General features: G+C 38.8%; 1 protein-coding gene across 1 annotated transcript in view; it reads right to left on the reverse strand.

The window, feature by feature from the left end:
* LOC124591202 (TATA-binding protein-associated factor 172) overlaps positions 1-18,031 on the reverse strand; it is a 294,467-nt gene that overhangs the window by 230,757 nt on the left and 45,679 nt on the right. The window contains exons 11-13 of the mRNA XM_047131715.1: positions 6,554-6,782; positions 4,760-4,909; positions 4,219-4,399 (exon numbers count right to left, since the gene is read on the reverse strand). Coding sequence (XP_046987671.1) covers positions 4,219-4,399; positions 4,760-4,909; positions 6,554-6,782 — 560 coding nt within the window. The remainder of the gene's footprint in view (positions 1-4,218; positions 4,400-4,759; positions 4,910-6,553; positions 6,783-18,031) is intronic.

The following is an 18,031-nucleotide window of genomic DNA, read 5'->3' on the forward strand; positions in this document are numbered from 1 at the left end:
GAGTTTTTCCAATCATCTTAACTCCATTCATGAGAATATCTGATGTACTATTGAATTGGAGAAAGATGACTGTCTCCCATTCCTGGATGTTTTGGTTATATGGAAGAGTGACATCTCTCTGGGGCATTCTGTTTATCGTAAGCCCACTCACACTGATTTGTACTTGCACTCTTCAAGTTGCCATCACCCATCCCAAACCATGAGTGTGCTTCAAACGCTTGTACACAGGGCCCATGCAGTGTCGGATGCAGATAGTTTACCAAAAGAGCTTGCACATTTAAAGAGAGTGTTTGGAGACAATGGATACTTGGATCTGGCAAAGTAACAGGGCACTTCAGCTAAAACCAAGAACCAGGAAGTGGATAAAGAGGAGAACGCACCAGCAAAGTCCCTACCTTTCCTTCCCTTCACTGGAAATATTTCCATCAAAACAGCAAGAATCCTTAGCAAGGTGAAAGTGATTTCCCGCCCACCATCTCAGATTTTGGACCTGCTGGGATATCAGTGAAGGATAACTTGTTACTGCAGGAGGTGGGGATTTACAAAATACCTTGCCAATGTGGTATGGCCTATACAGGACAAACAACATGCACAGTGGAAGAATGTTGCACAGAACATGAACATTGCACTCGCCTTCTCTAACCAAACAAGTCTGCAATTGCGAAACATTGTATGTACAACAGACATTTGATGGAGTATGACAAAACATTAATTTTGGATATAGCAACATCTTTTTGGACCTCCACTATAAAAGAATCCTTTGAAATGCACATTGTGGAAAATCTAATTAACCACGACAGTGGCTACCACCTGAATAACGAATGGAATTCCACGATCTCCGATATTTGCTCCAGACAAGATGCCAGAATATTATGATGACTGTAATGAGTGGCAACGCTGAAGGCAGCTGATCCTTGCAGTTCCAGCAATGAGGGTGCTGCCAGTGCTGACACTGAGGGGTGTGGTCCTTCTGTCACCGTGACTCTGACGCACACATTGCAATATTATCAACATGCCATATAAGGCAGAGTGGACTTCATCAATCTTCGTGGCTCACCTGAAGATGACTGGCAGGTCCAATCCAAATATCATGGAGTGATCCATTTCCTCAGTGACACCTTGTGTATTATCCCTAAATAACAAGAATGAGAAAATTTGTGTCTCTACAGTCATGTTAAATTCTACTGTGTAGCGTGGTATGGATGCAGATGTGGCTGTGTCTGTCTCACAGTTCCCTGTAAATTACTACCAATATTTTTTCAGTGAGACCAGAATACCAACATCACCTGAATTTGCATCTGGCATTAGGGCATTTGACAACCTTACCCACAGTTCACTAGCCTCCCTTGGTATAAAAGCTTGGCATGATACATCAGCAGAGTTTAACTTAGGGAGAGTATAAAAATAATGGAAATTACTGGATGGAGCAATATGTAAAAATAAGAAAAGTCAACCAGTCACTTATAGTGGATTGATCTATAGAGCACAGAAACATATAGCAGGAAACAGCATTCACACTAGCTTTTGAGCACTAGCTCTTTTTACAGCAACAGCACAAACATTCATACAGAAATGACGACACAGACCTCAAATGCAAACTCTCAAGGCCACAGCCACTCTTGAGTGAGTGCACCAATGTACAAAGTGTGCCAACCACAAACAATATTATCTTGTACCATTCCATTGCTGTTTTACAATTGCCAGTTCATACCTAATACTCCATTACTGCTTCAGCTAACACAGTGATAAGTTGTGATGTCATACATCCAACTGGGCAGCAGTAACATATAATAAACAGTGAGCTACGGTGAAAAAAAAAATTTACAATCCATGCAAGAAAATACCCCGAGTTAGCAGCACAATCTCAGAATGTGGCAGTTGTCTATGATGTAATTAGTAATGGAATAATCATTTGGATGGATATGATGCACCAGCACAGTTTAATGCTCCGAGGGGGTAATTACTGGGTAATACTTGTAATCAGTAACAGTGTGATACAATGAAAGTTTATTTTATTATTGTTTAATTAAACAGTGATCTAGCTCATACAATGTAAGATTATTTTATCATCGTTCAATTTAACTAAGATTAAACTGTGATTTTGTTCACATTAGTTCACCTTGGTACCATAAAAACAGCTATTCCTTACATGTGTACAATGTATGCTGCACATCCACTTGTGTTATGAAAATCGGCACTCCCGCTCAATGGTTAATGAGAGGTATGCTTACAATGGGATACATCCAAGCTACTGTATTTCAAGTCTTGGAGCCTAGGATAATTTGCCAGTAGAGCCTTAAGATAACATTGTAATTTAGTTCAGACTTGAGTGTGATTTGTAATGTATTCAACTAGGTTGTGTGCAGTCCACTTATGCTTGTTCTCCATAAATGACATCACAAGATTGTTAACTTCCGGATAATGAAAGCTACATGGTATTAACATCTGGTCTGGATATCAGTTTTCATATTACTGGGATCAAAATTTATGAACAGACTGATGCTAAGCACCTGATTATTATAGCAGGAGTATTATATACTTATTTCTTTCTTTATTATCTGGGCCAGAACAATATTCCTGAAACCTCTAATTAATAGGCTATTCATATCTACCGATGGCAGCTTACAAAGAGTACTTCCTACAGTGACCTTTACTTATAAACGGAGAGTTAGCAAAGGTAGATTCACTTTCATCTTTACAAACTTTGTAACATTCAAGTGCAATCCACCTATTACCATAAGCCAGCCTACCACTGTAAACATCTGTTGCAGCTTTCTATCACACTAGTGAATGTCTGGGAGCAGGACATTCCTTCAGTGGGAGAGTCTCAAATCAGAAAACACATTTACATACTAACTTAATGTACAACTGTCCAGTTTACTGTACTACTAATATAGTGACCACAAATGAGTTAGTAAGACTGAGTGGCAAGACAGGCAGTTTATTCTGTTAATGCAAAATATCCTGCAATACAACAATATGATTTCAGAACTTCCTTCATCATGTAGATTATCTCAGCTATTATTTCCAGGACCACTATATGACAAATGGAACACAGCAAAACTATTCTACAGAACACTTATGGTTCTCATCTCTTGATTGAACTAGATTGACATTTATGTTTTCTGTTCACATCTAATACAATTTTCTTCTTGTCGGCATAGCTACACCAAACACATTTTCCTATGCTCCTGTAACCTTTCCACCCCCTTCTCACTTATACTTTTCCCCATCCATTCACTTTTTCGTGCATTTTATCCATTTAAGTGTTTTCCACATGCCTTGTTTTTAATTTTCAGCCCCCGCCAATATTTCCCATTTGTTAGTTTCTCACGTCAGTGTCTCATCTAAATTTTCCTCCTAGTTCAACTTTCTTGAGCTCTGCCCTTTTCTGGATCAATTTCCTATCTAGATACTAGATATAGAAGCCTTAAGTACATATATTTTTGGCTTTAAGTGGTTACAATGAGAATTATGAAGAGCAGAATGAGGAAAAACCTGGGGAAGGAAATCAGCCACGTTCTTGATGAAAGGTCTGACCTAACATCCATCTTATAATTTATGGAAACCATTCCATGCATTAACAATTTGAACTACATTCTTCAACCACTATGTCACATCATTCAGCATTGTAAGCTTCAGAAAGCTCACCTTTAATGACAATGAGGAAACCTGAGAGATCACAGGGAATCTTAGATCACTTTGATGGTCATGGCACCTATATTCTGAAAACTGTCCATTCATCAATTACAAATGTTCTCTTACAATAGTTGATGGCCCTGTATTCAACTAAAGTACTTCACAACAAACAGGACAAAAACCAATGAACAACTTTATCATAAGCTGTGAAATGGCTAGACAGTGATCACATGCTACTTCTGGAGAATTTCATGCTACCTACATCAAAACAAATCAGATTGTTTTTAAAATAAGTTTCAGGTAGGGAAGCTAAGAAAAGAGTTGAGCTCCATAGCAACAAATATGGATGAAGTAAGGAAGTGTAACATGCTTAAAGGCATAACTGTGGAATGAGGCTGGAAAGGGCCACAACCAGTTGGTAGTAAGATTTTTTATATGTAGATTTATGGCACAATGTAAAAAAATAAATGCAATGGATTATCCTGACAATAATGAAAAAGTGGGCTAAGTTAGTACTTAGTTTTTGTAAACATTTTCTGGTTATAAAATTTTGTATTCATGTTGTAACTGAATACTCACCTAACATACGGCTGGCCATGCACCGAGCTTTCATTACATTCCCTTCTCGTGTTGCTAAAGGTGTAGTTTCTGTTCCACCCACAAAAAGTTTCTGTTCGGACTTTGGAACTATTGCAGTGCCTGCAACATTCTCCAAAGATGAAACTCTCAGCCTTTTGTTGACTTTATCACTTCCGCTATCCTGATAATTACAAAACATATACAACTATAAAACATAAAATCTTAATTAAGTTTGAATAATTAATTAGAATAGTATTTCACATACACTAGCCCAAAAACAAAATTGCTTATTACACGGAATTTTAATGTAATGTGGTGCGCAATGTGATGTGCACACAGGTACAAATGAAAAAGCAAGTGTATTTTTCAATGTTAATAAAAGATTTTTTGTTAGTAAAGTAATGTTGGGATACAGCATGTGCACACAGATGTTATAAGAACAAAATTCTGGTTACTTTTCCTTTTAAAATTTGTACACTGTCATTCTAATTATCTAGAATTGTAACAATATGACCAACATCAATTATTTGCATATACTCACTCTAATAGAAGTTTTGCTGTGTATCAGTACTGATGGGTCAAAAGGAATTTTAGCAGGCTGCATGGTCAAACACAGCCATGTGCTAAAATATGGGCAAGCTGCATTCAGAAGAACAGTTAACTGACTGTTACGTATTAAGTTCCCCCAGACCTATGGACATGTAAAATTTTTAATTCAAGTTTTTTAATAGTAATATTTAAGACACAAAGATTTACAGCCAGCCATAGTAACAAAATACCTTCATGATAAGCTAAAACTGTGTGCTGAACACAGGTTTGTACTATGACCCGTCATCCATACATGACAGAGCAGGTTTGAAGACTTGTCCAACACCCAGCCTTAATCCTGTCACGAAGGTTAATGAGTAAATAGATTCAACTAGAGAACATGTTTCACTCAACTGATTCTCTTATCAACTTATTTGTTATAGCTTATATTTTTATTTATGTAGTAATCTTTAGGATAACTATACCACACAGCAGATCACAATCACTATCTTTTCAAATTATTTACAAAACCTTGAACACATGCAGCTATTACCAGCAGGAAAGGATTCTATGATCCAAAGTATAAATGAAGAACTTTACAACAAAAATATTCAAGTCAATATACAAATAAGAACTTTTCATGAAGTCATAAATGACTTGGATAGCTGTAGAAAACAACTTTTGCTTCTTCACTGCAAGAAAAGTCTGTTACAGAAAAAGCTGAAGGAGACCAATGGCAGGGAAACTTCAGAGCGCGACAGAATTTTTTCCAGCTACAGACTCATTGCTCAAATCTACATGTGTGAAACTATGGTCCACATATTTGCGGTATGCAGATATTCTAATATCACATCTCAGCAAGAATTACTGTGAAACAATGGGCTGGCTATCTTAAAAGAGAATGGAGACAAGGTAACCTAGCACACAGTATAAAACTGTCTTATTACAGGGAACAATTAAACTAATAAATCATTAGTGTATAAGCTAAAAAAGAAATCTACAACAAAGGATGTAATTACCTTATTGTGAAAAATGAGCAGTACAATAAAACGGAAAACTGAGATACAAAAGTAGAAAGGAAACCAGAGAATATAAAAACAAAATTTTTGACAACAACAAAAATGGTTATACGTAAGCACAAATACTAAACTGGCGGTTGCAAAATAAGTCCATATCCTGTGCAAAAAAATCACGAAATGCAGTATAGAAACCTGTTAAGACAGAACTTCAAGTCAAATGGAATACTGTTCATTCATATGATGAAGAGAGATGAGGACAAGTACCTCACTGGTCCAAGTATATTCACCAATAGGAAATAAATGAACAATTCAGTTACTGATGTTACACCACCAAAAAGTGTGAATCAGTGTCATGTTATTTTTGCATCTCTTCTTTTAAATTTCTGGATGTACTTATTTTCCCCACCAGCCTGTCTCACTGTATGTAGCTTCCCCTGTGGTCCTGGACAACTTCCCAAATTAATCCCACGTTAGTCTCATTTTACCCAATTGTTTCATCACATCTGTTGGATGAAGAATCTTCCATTTCTGAAAGCTTGAAATGTTGTGGTTGATTGTATATATCTACCCCAGATTTACAATTCATTGTAATTATGTTCTGGTAGAAGTATAACCTGTTATGAACACAGCTGAAATGAAAACAGAAATGCTGAAAAGGCAAGAAGCCAACAAATACTGAAAATAAATAACTCTGTAACTACTGCATAAAATTATAGTCACACTAAAGGTGGCACAGAGAATAAAAATAAGTTATGGTCAAGATTAATCATATAATATCAGTGACAAACCTGTTCTGCTAAATCCTGTATTTCTGCAACTGGTTCAACCAGAACTCTTTGGAAGATATGCCTCAAAGCATCTTGTAAAAGCCCTGATGTCCATTGTAGACCATTATCACAATGTAGCGATACACTTGTTAATGTTCGTAAAGTCTGTAATGTGGCTCGACGAACTGACGATGTGCTATGGCTGAGAAAGGGCCACAAACGTGGTACTACGTTTTGTAGAGGTTGTGGCCTAACATGAAAAAAATTTCAAAATGTGAGAAGTAAAATAAATGAAACTGTACAAAAACTACAGAGACTGCAGTATTTTGGAAAGTGTAAAAACACAACCATGACAGTAAAATCACTTTAACATCTACATGTAAACTAATCTTGTATTAATGGATTCTTCCTTCAGTTTTTGGTAGAATAATTTCATACTTCAAGGCTGGAAAGCAAACAAACTGGATTTTTGTTTCAGTAATATTTCTTTAATGTGAACTGGTTTGCAGCTTATTAGGTGATCATCAGGTGACACAGCTGACTAACGTCCAGAAGAGAGATTACCGTGAAAGATGCCAAACCTATAACTCAATATATTACCAAGGCACAGAATATTTGGTCATGTCAGTGAAAGGAAATGTCAGATCAAGAGCCAATTAGCCACAGCTTGCATTAAAATGTTACCACAGGAAGTGGCCTAGTGTTGTACAACTGTATGGAAAAGGGGTTAAGAGTGAATAACATGGCTGCCACTTTAAAAATGGGTTCTAACTGCCAATATTACAGACACACTGACACGGAAGTATTATTGTTTATTTTATACTAGGACATGAGTTTTGTGAATGTAGGATGATGATAACCTAATAAGAGATACAAGAGTATTACATTAAAGTTTACAGAATGTGTAGTCTCAGAACTGCATAGAAAACAAACAAACAAACAAACAAACCACACACACACACACACACACACACACAAACCTGTATACAGGCTGTATGGATGTATGGTTCATATCAAAGGTGATGGGCACCAGCGTCACAATCAAAGATTCTTTGCCTTAGTAATATATGTAGGTGAGGGTTGGCTTCTTTCACACTATTAAAAAACTAACTGTACTTTCTGAATTACACATTGCCATACACTAATTACAAAAACATTGCAAGCAATAGAGAAACTTTACATAACACATCAATAAATGTCATTATCAAAACAGTAATTAAAAATGAACAGAAACTATTTACATAATGAAAGAGCAAAAGATCATATTGATACACTGTTACAACTGTTCTAAGAAATCCAATAAGTCATGGTGCAAGAGGGTAGTTTTCTATTTCTGTAAGCATATATTTTTGATAGATTTGTAGGACGGTTTCAGAAATGATACGTCAATTTCCTAGGTAACAGATTCTTTCTTTAAACAGACAGTGGTAGGTACCGACAGAAGACTACAGCTACTGAGTGTCTTCTGTAACATAACAAAAGGAATTTGACAGGCCATGGTTTAAGAGATGTGTTCAAAAAGGAACTGAACTTCCGCTATTAAACCTCTATTGTTTACTGTACAACATTTTAAGCGCTGTCCCCCTTAAAATATTCCCCTCTACTGGCACTACTGTTCCCATCGTTTCTTCCACTTTTGGAAAGCCTCCTGGAATGCATTTTCTGGGATAGCGCATATGTCTCTTGTCACATTCTCCTGAGTCTCCCTTATGATTTAGAAATGATGTCCCCTCAACGTGGTTTTAAGTTTGAGAAACATGAAGTAGTCAGCTGGTGCTAGGTCCAGAGAATATGGTGGATGGGGCATAATGGGAATGTGGTGATTTGCTGGACAGCTGCAGACAAAGAGTGACGCACATGGTCTGGATGCAACACCCATGTCTGGTTCTCCCAAAATTCCGCCTATGCCAATGCCCACTTTGTCAGCAACTTCTCGAACGACAATTTCTGCAAATCACACCATGAACACTCTCAATATTGTCATCATCTGTCGATTTGGAAGGTCTTACAGACTAGGGATCGTCAGTGACCGACGTTCTACCGTTTTGAAAATGCTTAAACCACTCACAGCCCTGCATAACACACACACACACACACACACACACACACACACACACTGTTGTTAATGCTACTTCATTTTCACTCGAGCAGCTTGTGTATGCGCTCACTTCAATGGCTGTAGCCCGCTTACTACGAGTCAGAGTGAAATGCAGTACATAGCAGTTTGTCTAAACCTGCTGCTATGTTCGCTTAGTTGTCGCAGTATGCTTCCACTGCTGGTTGGTGCATTATTTCTAAAGTCCAGCTTCTTTTTTAACACACCCTATATTGCAGAAAACTTTTGGAACACAGTGGAATTGGTTTCTGTATTATCTAAGAAGCTTGATGCAGAAGACTGCTTTGCAGTTTCACATAGACAGAAATGAACTAGCATCTGACTCTGCTACTGCAACACAGCATTCCGCACTGGGACCAGTACTTTTCCTGACATTAATGATATGCCTTAAAATGGTTTGCTAAGCTCACAGTAGTTATGCTTATGGGTGATACAAGCATAATATTTACACAATCAGGTCAGATACTGAGTATTATAACAAATCATGTGTCTCAGATGATAAATTCTTGATTCACTATTAACAGTCTAACTTTTAATTGTAATAAAGCACAGTGAGTGTCGTTTCGTATGCACATCTCTATGTGCACAGACATTCACAACTTGTGATCAGGGAATGAAGCAGAAGTTGTTTACTTTTATTCTTAGAGTTTACAGAAGTATACTGAAATCTCTTCATTTACATCCCTCATTTTATATGTGCCATATGGTTTCACTTTGTTAGCAGTTGTTTCACTTATTTTCACAGTTAATTTGTGAGCTTGTTTTTGAAAATTTTTACCTCACAACATGGCATGTTACACACACTGGAAATCACTGAACTGGGCAAATGCTGCTCTCTAGTCACAAAAATGCTCCTTTCCTATGACTATCGATCCTCTTTTAACAGTTTGATTTCTAATTTTGGCTTATTGTTTATCTCTGTTTGAAGTTTGCACAATTTTGCCCACAGTCTGCAAGTACTGGAGCCAATGAAGACAGAGAGACAGAAGTTAGCATATTTTTAATAGGCACATTCTAGCTCAGTTTCTTGAGGATCATGCAGTTTAGACAGTTAACGGACTTGGCTATAATGCAGAAAATGCCTAGAATCATTATCATTGTGTGTAAAAATGTTACCATTATACAACTTCGCCATTAATGTAGTAAACAAATTGAATACAACAATCTTTGTATACGTAAATTTACAGAAGACAATCTGTTCAAACTGCAAACCCATTGACAACCTATGCCTGTAAAAGAAGATTTTATGTGAACCAAAGGCTACTCTGATATTTATTTAGCGTATGGCTAATACAGACATATCATGAAATTACATATTGACACACAAGAAACTTAAGTTTGTCTTTACAACTGAATATCCAGTCCTTCAATCCAGCGCACTGCATCTGGAGTTGCTAGCAGGAAGTCCTCTTTGGCGCCGTGATAGGCTCGAATCCTGCATTCACTGACAATGTGGTGAACAGTCTGGTATGGAGCCCCACAGTCACAAGCTGGATCAGGCAGCTTCTTCCACTTAAAGAGAGCATCCCTGCATCGCCCATGGCTGGTACGGATTCTGTTGAGAGTAGACCACGTCTTGCGTGGTAAGTCGAATCCACTTGGAAGTTTAGCACCTGAGAAGACGTTATGCAGGTGCACATCTGTCACTGCTTCCCACCGACCTTTCCATTCTTCAAGAGGTTTGAAATTCTTAGCAACCATGTCAGCAGCATCGCACAGAGCTGGATGACATGATTTCAGTCTCTTGCGATTTAAAAGTGGCAGGTCGCTATGCACGGGTAGGTTAGAATTCCTGGAGATCTTGTGGAATTCTCTCATAAGGGCAGTACATCTGCGTAGATCAGGAGGCATTATACCGGTTAACAGTGGAAGCCAATAAACTGGAGTAGATCTGATTGTGCCAGATATTATGCGCATTGTCGTATTCAGCTGTGTATCAACAAGCCTTGTATGATGACTATTCATTCAAACAGGTGCACAGTACTCAGCACTTGACTATACCAAGCCCAGAGCTGAAGTTCGCAGGGTGGTTGCTGAAGATCCCCAGGTAGTTCCGCATAGCTTATGGAGGATGTTATTTCGAGTCCTCAGCTTTTGAGCTAAGTTAAGAAGGTGTTGTTTGAAGCATAGTGTACAATCCAGGATGACACCAAGATATTTTAGGTTCCAGTTGTGACGAAGAATTCTGCCTCTGAAACTTACCTCCAGTTTTACGTTCGCCAACTGGTTATTTAGATGGAAGCAACACACTTCTGTTTTACTCACACTGGGTTGGAGTCTCCAGATTTTGAAGTAATTGTCTAATGCAGACAGGTCATTGGCTAAAATCTCTGCTGTTGTCTTTATTTCCTGGTGTTTGACGGCTAGAGCCAGGTCATCGGCATAGCAGTAGTTGTTCAGCTTCCTCTCCTTACTTATGTTGCTTCCAGTGATTACCTGGAACTTCCGATCACTTAGCATGCTGTTAATCAGTCGAGCCATTGTTCTGCAGGGTATGATGCGGAGAAATTTGTAGATAAGACCTTCCCTCCACACAGTGTCGGAGGCGGCAGTTAGATCAACAAATGCCACAGATGTTTTCTGCTTAATTTGGTATCCTGACTCTATGAAGGATGTGAGAGACAATACTTGGTCGCAGCAGCTACGCCCTGGTCTGAAGCCTGCCTGATCAACTGGAACGTTCTCTAAGATAGCGCTACTTATTCTGTTATATATTAGCCTTTCAAAAAGCTTGTAGCAGCAGCTGAGTAGGGATATGGGGCGATAGTTTTCTACCCTGTTGCTGGGTTTGCCAGGTTTCAGAACAGATATTATCTCATTACCCTCATAAGGAGGATTGAAAGGAATGGAATGAAAGAAATAAACACAAAACTAATGGCTATTTGAATACTTCAAAAATCAACACGAGTTCATGGAATGAAAGAAATGTACACAAAACTAGTGAATACTTTGAAAACCAACACGAGTTCATAGTCTCAAGTTATAGCACATGTTATGACAATTCACCATAGCATTCAATCATGTAACATGCTACATTTCTCAGTGCACTAATCATTGTGTTATGTGCTTGTAAATGTATAAATTGATACATTCACCAAGCAGTATTTATTTTGCATGCAACAGACAAAAATGAGTCAGATCATGAAGTGAAGATACCGGTAGATGAAGTGTCTTTGAAAAACATTCATGCCACTTTGAAGCAGTTTTTGGTAATTATAAATGCGTGGTGCAATGACTGGCTGTTATCTCTCAATATTAGTAAGTGTAACCTACCGCATATAACAAGGTGAAAATCCCCATTAATGTACGAGTACAAAATAAATGCCCAGTCTTTGGAAACGGTAACATCGATCAAGTATCTGGGTGTGACTATTCGAAATGATCTCAAATGGAATTATCAGATTACACAAGCAACAGGCAAGGCAAACTCTAGATTGTGGTTTATTGGTAGAATCCTGAAGCGATGCAGTCCTTCAACAAAGGAAATTGCTTACAATACGTCCAGTCTTAAGAGTATTTTTCATCTTTATGGGACCCTTACCAGTCAGGTCTCATTCAAGAAACTGAGAAGGTCCAAAGAAGAGCAGCATGATTCGTGACTGGTACATTTAGCCGTCGTGCGAGTGTTACAAATCTCATAGAAAGTTTGAAGTGGGATACACTTAGAGACAGACGACGCACTAAATGGAAGGGTCTGCTCACTAAATTCTGAAATCCGATCTTCACCAAGGATGTAGAGCATATATTATTACCGCCAACTTTTCAAATCACGCAATGATCACCACTCGAAGATAAGGGAAATCTGAGCTTGTACTGAGGCGTTCAGTCGTTTTTCCCTTGTGTGATCCGTGTGTGGAAAAGGGGAAGGGAGGGGGGGGGGGGGGGGGGGGGAGTAATTTAACCCACTGACCTCTTGAGTGACTAAAGTATGGCTACAATAAAAAAGGAACTGTTCCTACAGCTCATATTTCACACAATACTAGTCTGGAGTTCAAGTTCTAAGTTAGCTACGGCATGTGTGTACTCTTCATCCCCCTGTTTATAATTACACTATTTTCACTGTTCCATCTTCTTAGGCTCAGACACATTTTGAATGACAAGTATATCTATAATTCATATAGTTCTTCTGACTGTCCAGCTCTGCAAGCTGTGCACAAGTTCTGTGACATGGAAATCAGTAGACACTTTGTGATCAAAAGTATCCGGACATCTCCAAAAACATACATTTTTCATATTAGGTGCATTGTGTTGCCAGGTACTCCATATTAACGACCTCAGTAGTCATTAGACATCATGAGAGAACCATATGGGGTGCTCCACGGAACTCATGGACTTCGAATGTGGGGAGGTGATTGGGTGTCACTTGTGTCATACGTCTGTACATGTGATTTTCACATCCCTAGGTGCACTGTTTCTGATGTGATAGTGAAGTGGAAACATGAAACGACATGTACAGCACCAAAGCATTCAGGCCAACCTCATCTGTTGACTGATACAGACTGCTGACAGTTGAAGAGGGTCATAATGTGTAATAGGCAGACACCTATCCAGACCGTAACACAGGAATTTCAAATTGCATCAGCATCCACTGCAAGTACTATGACAGTTAGGCGGGAGGTGAGAAAATTTGGATTTCATGGTCGAGCGGCTGCTCATAAGTCACACATCACGCTGGTAAATGCCAAACGATGCCTCGCTTGGTGTAAGGAGCGTAAACATTGGACAGCTGAACAGTGGAAGAACGTTTGGATTGACGAACCATGGTACACAATGTGGTGACCCGGTGGCAGGTTCTGGGTGTGGCGAATGCCCAGTGAACGTCACCTGCCAGCACATGTAGTGCCAACAGTAAAATTTGGAGGTGGTGGTGTTATAGTGTGGAAGTGTTTTTCATGGAGGGGGCATGCATCCCTTATTGTTTTAGGTGGCACTATCACAGCACTCGCCTACATTGATGTTTTAAGCACCTTCTTGCATCCCACTGTTGAAGAGCAATTCGGGGATGGCAATTCCACCTTTCAACACCATCGAGCACGTGTTCATATTGCATGGCCTGTGGTGAAGTGATTATATGAAAATACCATCCCTGTAATGGACTGGTATGTACAGAGTCCTGACCTGAATCCCATATAACACCACTGGGATCTTTTGGAACGCCGACTTCGTGCCAGGCCTCACTGACTGACATCGATACCTCTCCTCAGTGTAGCACTCTGTGAAGAATGGGCTGCCATTCCCCAAGAAACCTTCCAGTACCTGACTGAACGTATGCCTGCGAGAGTGGAAGCTGTCATCAAGGCTAAGAGTGGGCCAACACCATATTGTATTCCAGCATTACTGATGGAGGGCACCACAAACTTGTAAGTCATTTTCAGCCAGGTGTCCGGATACTTTTGATCACATAGTGTATCTGATACAAATTACTACACTTAACTCCACTGGTTACTCTTGTCCGTATCATTCACACTTTGGTCCACTTCTTAGAGGCCACCCATTGCTTCCTGCAAAATTTCCTAAGCTGTCTCCCTGCACTTCTAAGCAAAACCAGTGCATTAACCATGTACAGACCGCAACCCAGTTGTCCATTCAGCAGCAGTGTCGAAACCTCTCGTCAAGACAGAAGTGTAGGGATCTGGGATGCACCCTATCGCATTATGAAATTATGCACCTCTTCTTCCTCATGTGTTGTCCGCCTTGACACTTGTACTTAGCCTTAAAACTATCACTTATCCTCTTTAAACTAGTCATCACACTTCGCAAAATGATCAATGTGTTGCAATACATAACACTGATTCCCTACCAGACTAAACACATTAAGTTTCACTATATGCAGCACGTTTTTAACCATTTATGTGTTATCACTACAATGTGAAGGCAGCTAGTTCATGTACAAGTATAAGAATTTGGCACCAAGAACTTAAATCTATTCACAAAAAGTAAGTAATCTGTAGTAGAGTCACTACAGAAGCTTTATAATGCTCATAAGAACTGGAGAACCATCACTCAAACCTTAAACTGTATCTGCAACCCCTGAGAGACCTGTCCAGTGCACTGTCCTCCAAGACTTAAGGCATTTTCCTTGCTAGAACCTGCATCACTCAACAATACACCACAATCCTTCATTGTCACAGCTTCATAATAAATCATCTTCACTATAAATCCTCAATAATTCATAATAAAGCTCAATGTCTCAACTCACAATCACCTCAGAGACCAGTCCAGTATACTGCACAGCATGAGGTTATCGAGATAACTGATTTAATTTAGCCATAGGTGCTTTCCCTGTTACAGATCGGGTTTCTTAGTAAACTATGATATTCCATAAGAATTCCTAGCACATGATACATTCTCCCTTACACCAATTCCGACAGTCATCCTAGGTGGATTTCTTGCCACCATGCTCACTTTTTCTGGACAAACCTGGAGCAGTCTTACTGATGAAGTCAGTGCCAATGATTTGTCACACACTCATGTGGTGTCTTCAGTTTATTGCTGCTTTGAGTAAGTGCCACGCGATTCTAAGAAAAAAAAAACCCAAACCATAAGATACTATTGCGACACTAATCTACATTTCACTTTGTCGGCGCTGTCCCACAGTTTACAACTAATTTGCTAGAAAATACAATAAGCAACATGTGTGTGCAAAGAAAGGGAAAAGAAAATAAAAGCTCTGCACAACTACTCAAGCATTTTGTGGACATCAAATAACATATCTATTCGTGAAGGTGCTTTGAGAACTCGTAAAATTATAACTTAGATGATAACATTAAATTACATCTACACTTGTTCACTATTTACACGTTCATCTCCCACTTACACTCGCATGAACCTCCTAACATACAACTGTTTAAATCCCCAACATTTTCTACACAGAAATCAAAAAAGGAGACAGATGTAAGATCAGGAAATATGGGAAAAACGGACCTCACAAGATATTACACATACTGCTACTTACATCCTTCGCTTATAATTGCAGTACTTCTGCTAATCCACTGCTACCATAGAGTACTGGTGCAGCAAGATGGACAGTCACACGTGAGTTGCTGGGCATTGCATGTGCCCAATTGGGGAATATTGTTGCAATCGTTGTAAACATACCAGCCCTTACAAACCTTAAACAGTTGCAGCTGGACAAAAATCACATATTATACCAAATATATTCCCAAAGTGGCACAAACCAGCCCTAAATCAGCTGTGCTAGAAGGATGTCAAATTTGTGTGGTTGGTCACCTGTCAACAGGCTCAGCACCTTAAAGACAGCCTCAAGGCTTTGCCTGATACAGGATGACCCAAAAGTCTGATAACATTTGAAAATTCAATACTTCATGGAATAATATATGTAGAGAGGTAAAAATCGACACACATGCTTGAAATGACATTGGGTTTTCTTGAAACAATAAGGCGTACAAAATGACCAACAGATACAATATAAAAGCAGTTATTAGCAGAAGAACTGATTTTTAGCAACGACAATGTTCTTTATAATAAATGCTCAACAGGTAGGCCGCCATTCATCAACAATATCTGCAGTCTAGGTACAATGTTGTGAACAGCATTGTATGGAATATCAGAAGGTATGGTAAGAAATTGTCTTTGGAAGTCGTCTTTTAGCATCCCTACTAAGGCCGGATAATCAGAGTAGACTTGTGACTTCAGGTATCCCCAGAACTAATAATCCAACTGATTGAGGTTTGGGGACCTGAGGGGCCAAGCTTAATGGATGTGATGGATCAGCACGCGATACTCAACAAATTATGGGAGCAAGAGGTCTTTCACAAGTGTAGAAATATGGGGTAGAGTGCCATTCTGCATAGAAGTCATAGCTTTCAGCAGGTGTTTATTAGTTACTATCTATGATCTGACTCCTCTAACTGCAGCTAATTTTATCAGGGTGTATACATGGACAAGGAAAAAAAAATTCTTGGATTTTTCCTGGATTTCTCGGTTAAAAATACACTTTCTCTCAGATGAAAACACACTTTTTCTGTGTTATTAAGTGCTGGTATATTTTCCCTCGGAACTGTAAAACTTATCAATCCTTTGAATGGTTAGGTTTTAATACACGGGCATAGAATTTCCTGGCATTTAGAAAACGAAACTCAGGGAAGAAAACTCATTTTGGAAAGATTTTTGATGTGCAGCAACATGTATGCTGCATATTTTCGTATTACGAAAGTGTAAATTCGAATTCCACCAAACACCACATGTTACTTTCTGAACCATTGTAATCGAGATTGCGATGCACTTTTGTAAGCCAGTCATAATTCATGTCACGTGATCCCACCAGCCGATGACAGCGGATATTCGGACCACAGGACATGTGATGTAGTCAGCTAATAGCAACACCACTGTTAAGTAGTTCGGATACACAAACACGAAAAGTTAATGCTTTAAATGAATATACATAGTAATGCTACATGAAAAGCAAAGCTTTCACATATAACATTGGTCTCTAAGGTTAATAAGCTGCAACAGAAGCTAAGCTTTCACATATAATGTTGATAATTTTGTGCATGTTACTCTTTAAGATACATCACACAAATGTGCCAGTAAAATTTTTAGCCGAGTCCAGTGACTTGTCCTCAAAGTTTTCCACAAATAAATTAGCTACAGCAGAGGAGAGAGAGCTTCCCATAGCACTACATCAATTTGTTCATAATAACGACATGAATGATCTTTTGGGCTCTAAATACTTCTAAATGGCTCGTCATCAAATGCTCTGTGATTTAAAAAATTCCTCGTACATTCTCGCACATAGTTCAACTTGCGTAAAAGGAAATTTACTTCGAAATAATGCTTTTCAAACCACCATTGGCAATATTTTCCTGCGACCTGTTAGAAATAGGCTCGTTTCAGCAGTCATCAGAGCGCCAGATAACAGGCGCCACCGCACTTCAGCAGCTGCTATGACTCAGGAAGCCCGTATGTTCATACGTGTAAAACCTCAGAAGATTTTACATTATGTCATACAAGAAAAAAGACATCAGAGGATACTCCAAGAGCACCGGAAATTCGTGAAGCATACTAAAATGGCACATTTAAAGTGCATACTTAAAGAGCACATTCATATGTCCAGATTCCTAATGAAGCAGGCCTCGACCTGATATCAAGTTTTTCAGTTGGGTTTCGGGATGTAAATTTTCTTTGAGTGCCAGTACTGTATTAACTCATTTTTGATTCTTTATTATGGCATAATGCCACAAGTGCTAGAAGATGAAAATGTGCACTTGAAATGCAGCGAGCAATTGAAATTAGCCGATAGTGTGGAACTAAACACTTTGTTTCAAACACATTGACTGACTCGGAGTAAAAGATTAATGAATACCAAATCTATTTAGCAAACCGACAAAAAAAAAACTTCATTGTTCTACAAGGCGATTAAT

This window comes from Schistocerca americana, chromosome 2, assembly GCF_021461395.2.
Source record: "Schistocerca americana isolate TAMUIC-IGC-003095 chromosome 2, iqSchAmer2.1, whole genome shotgun sequence".
Taxonomy (NCBI): Eukaryota; Metazoa; Arthropoda; class Insecta; order Orthoptera; family Acrididae; genus Schistocerca; species Schistocerca americana.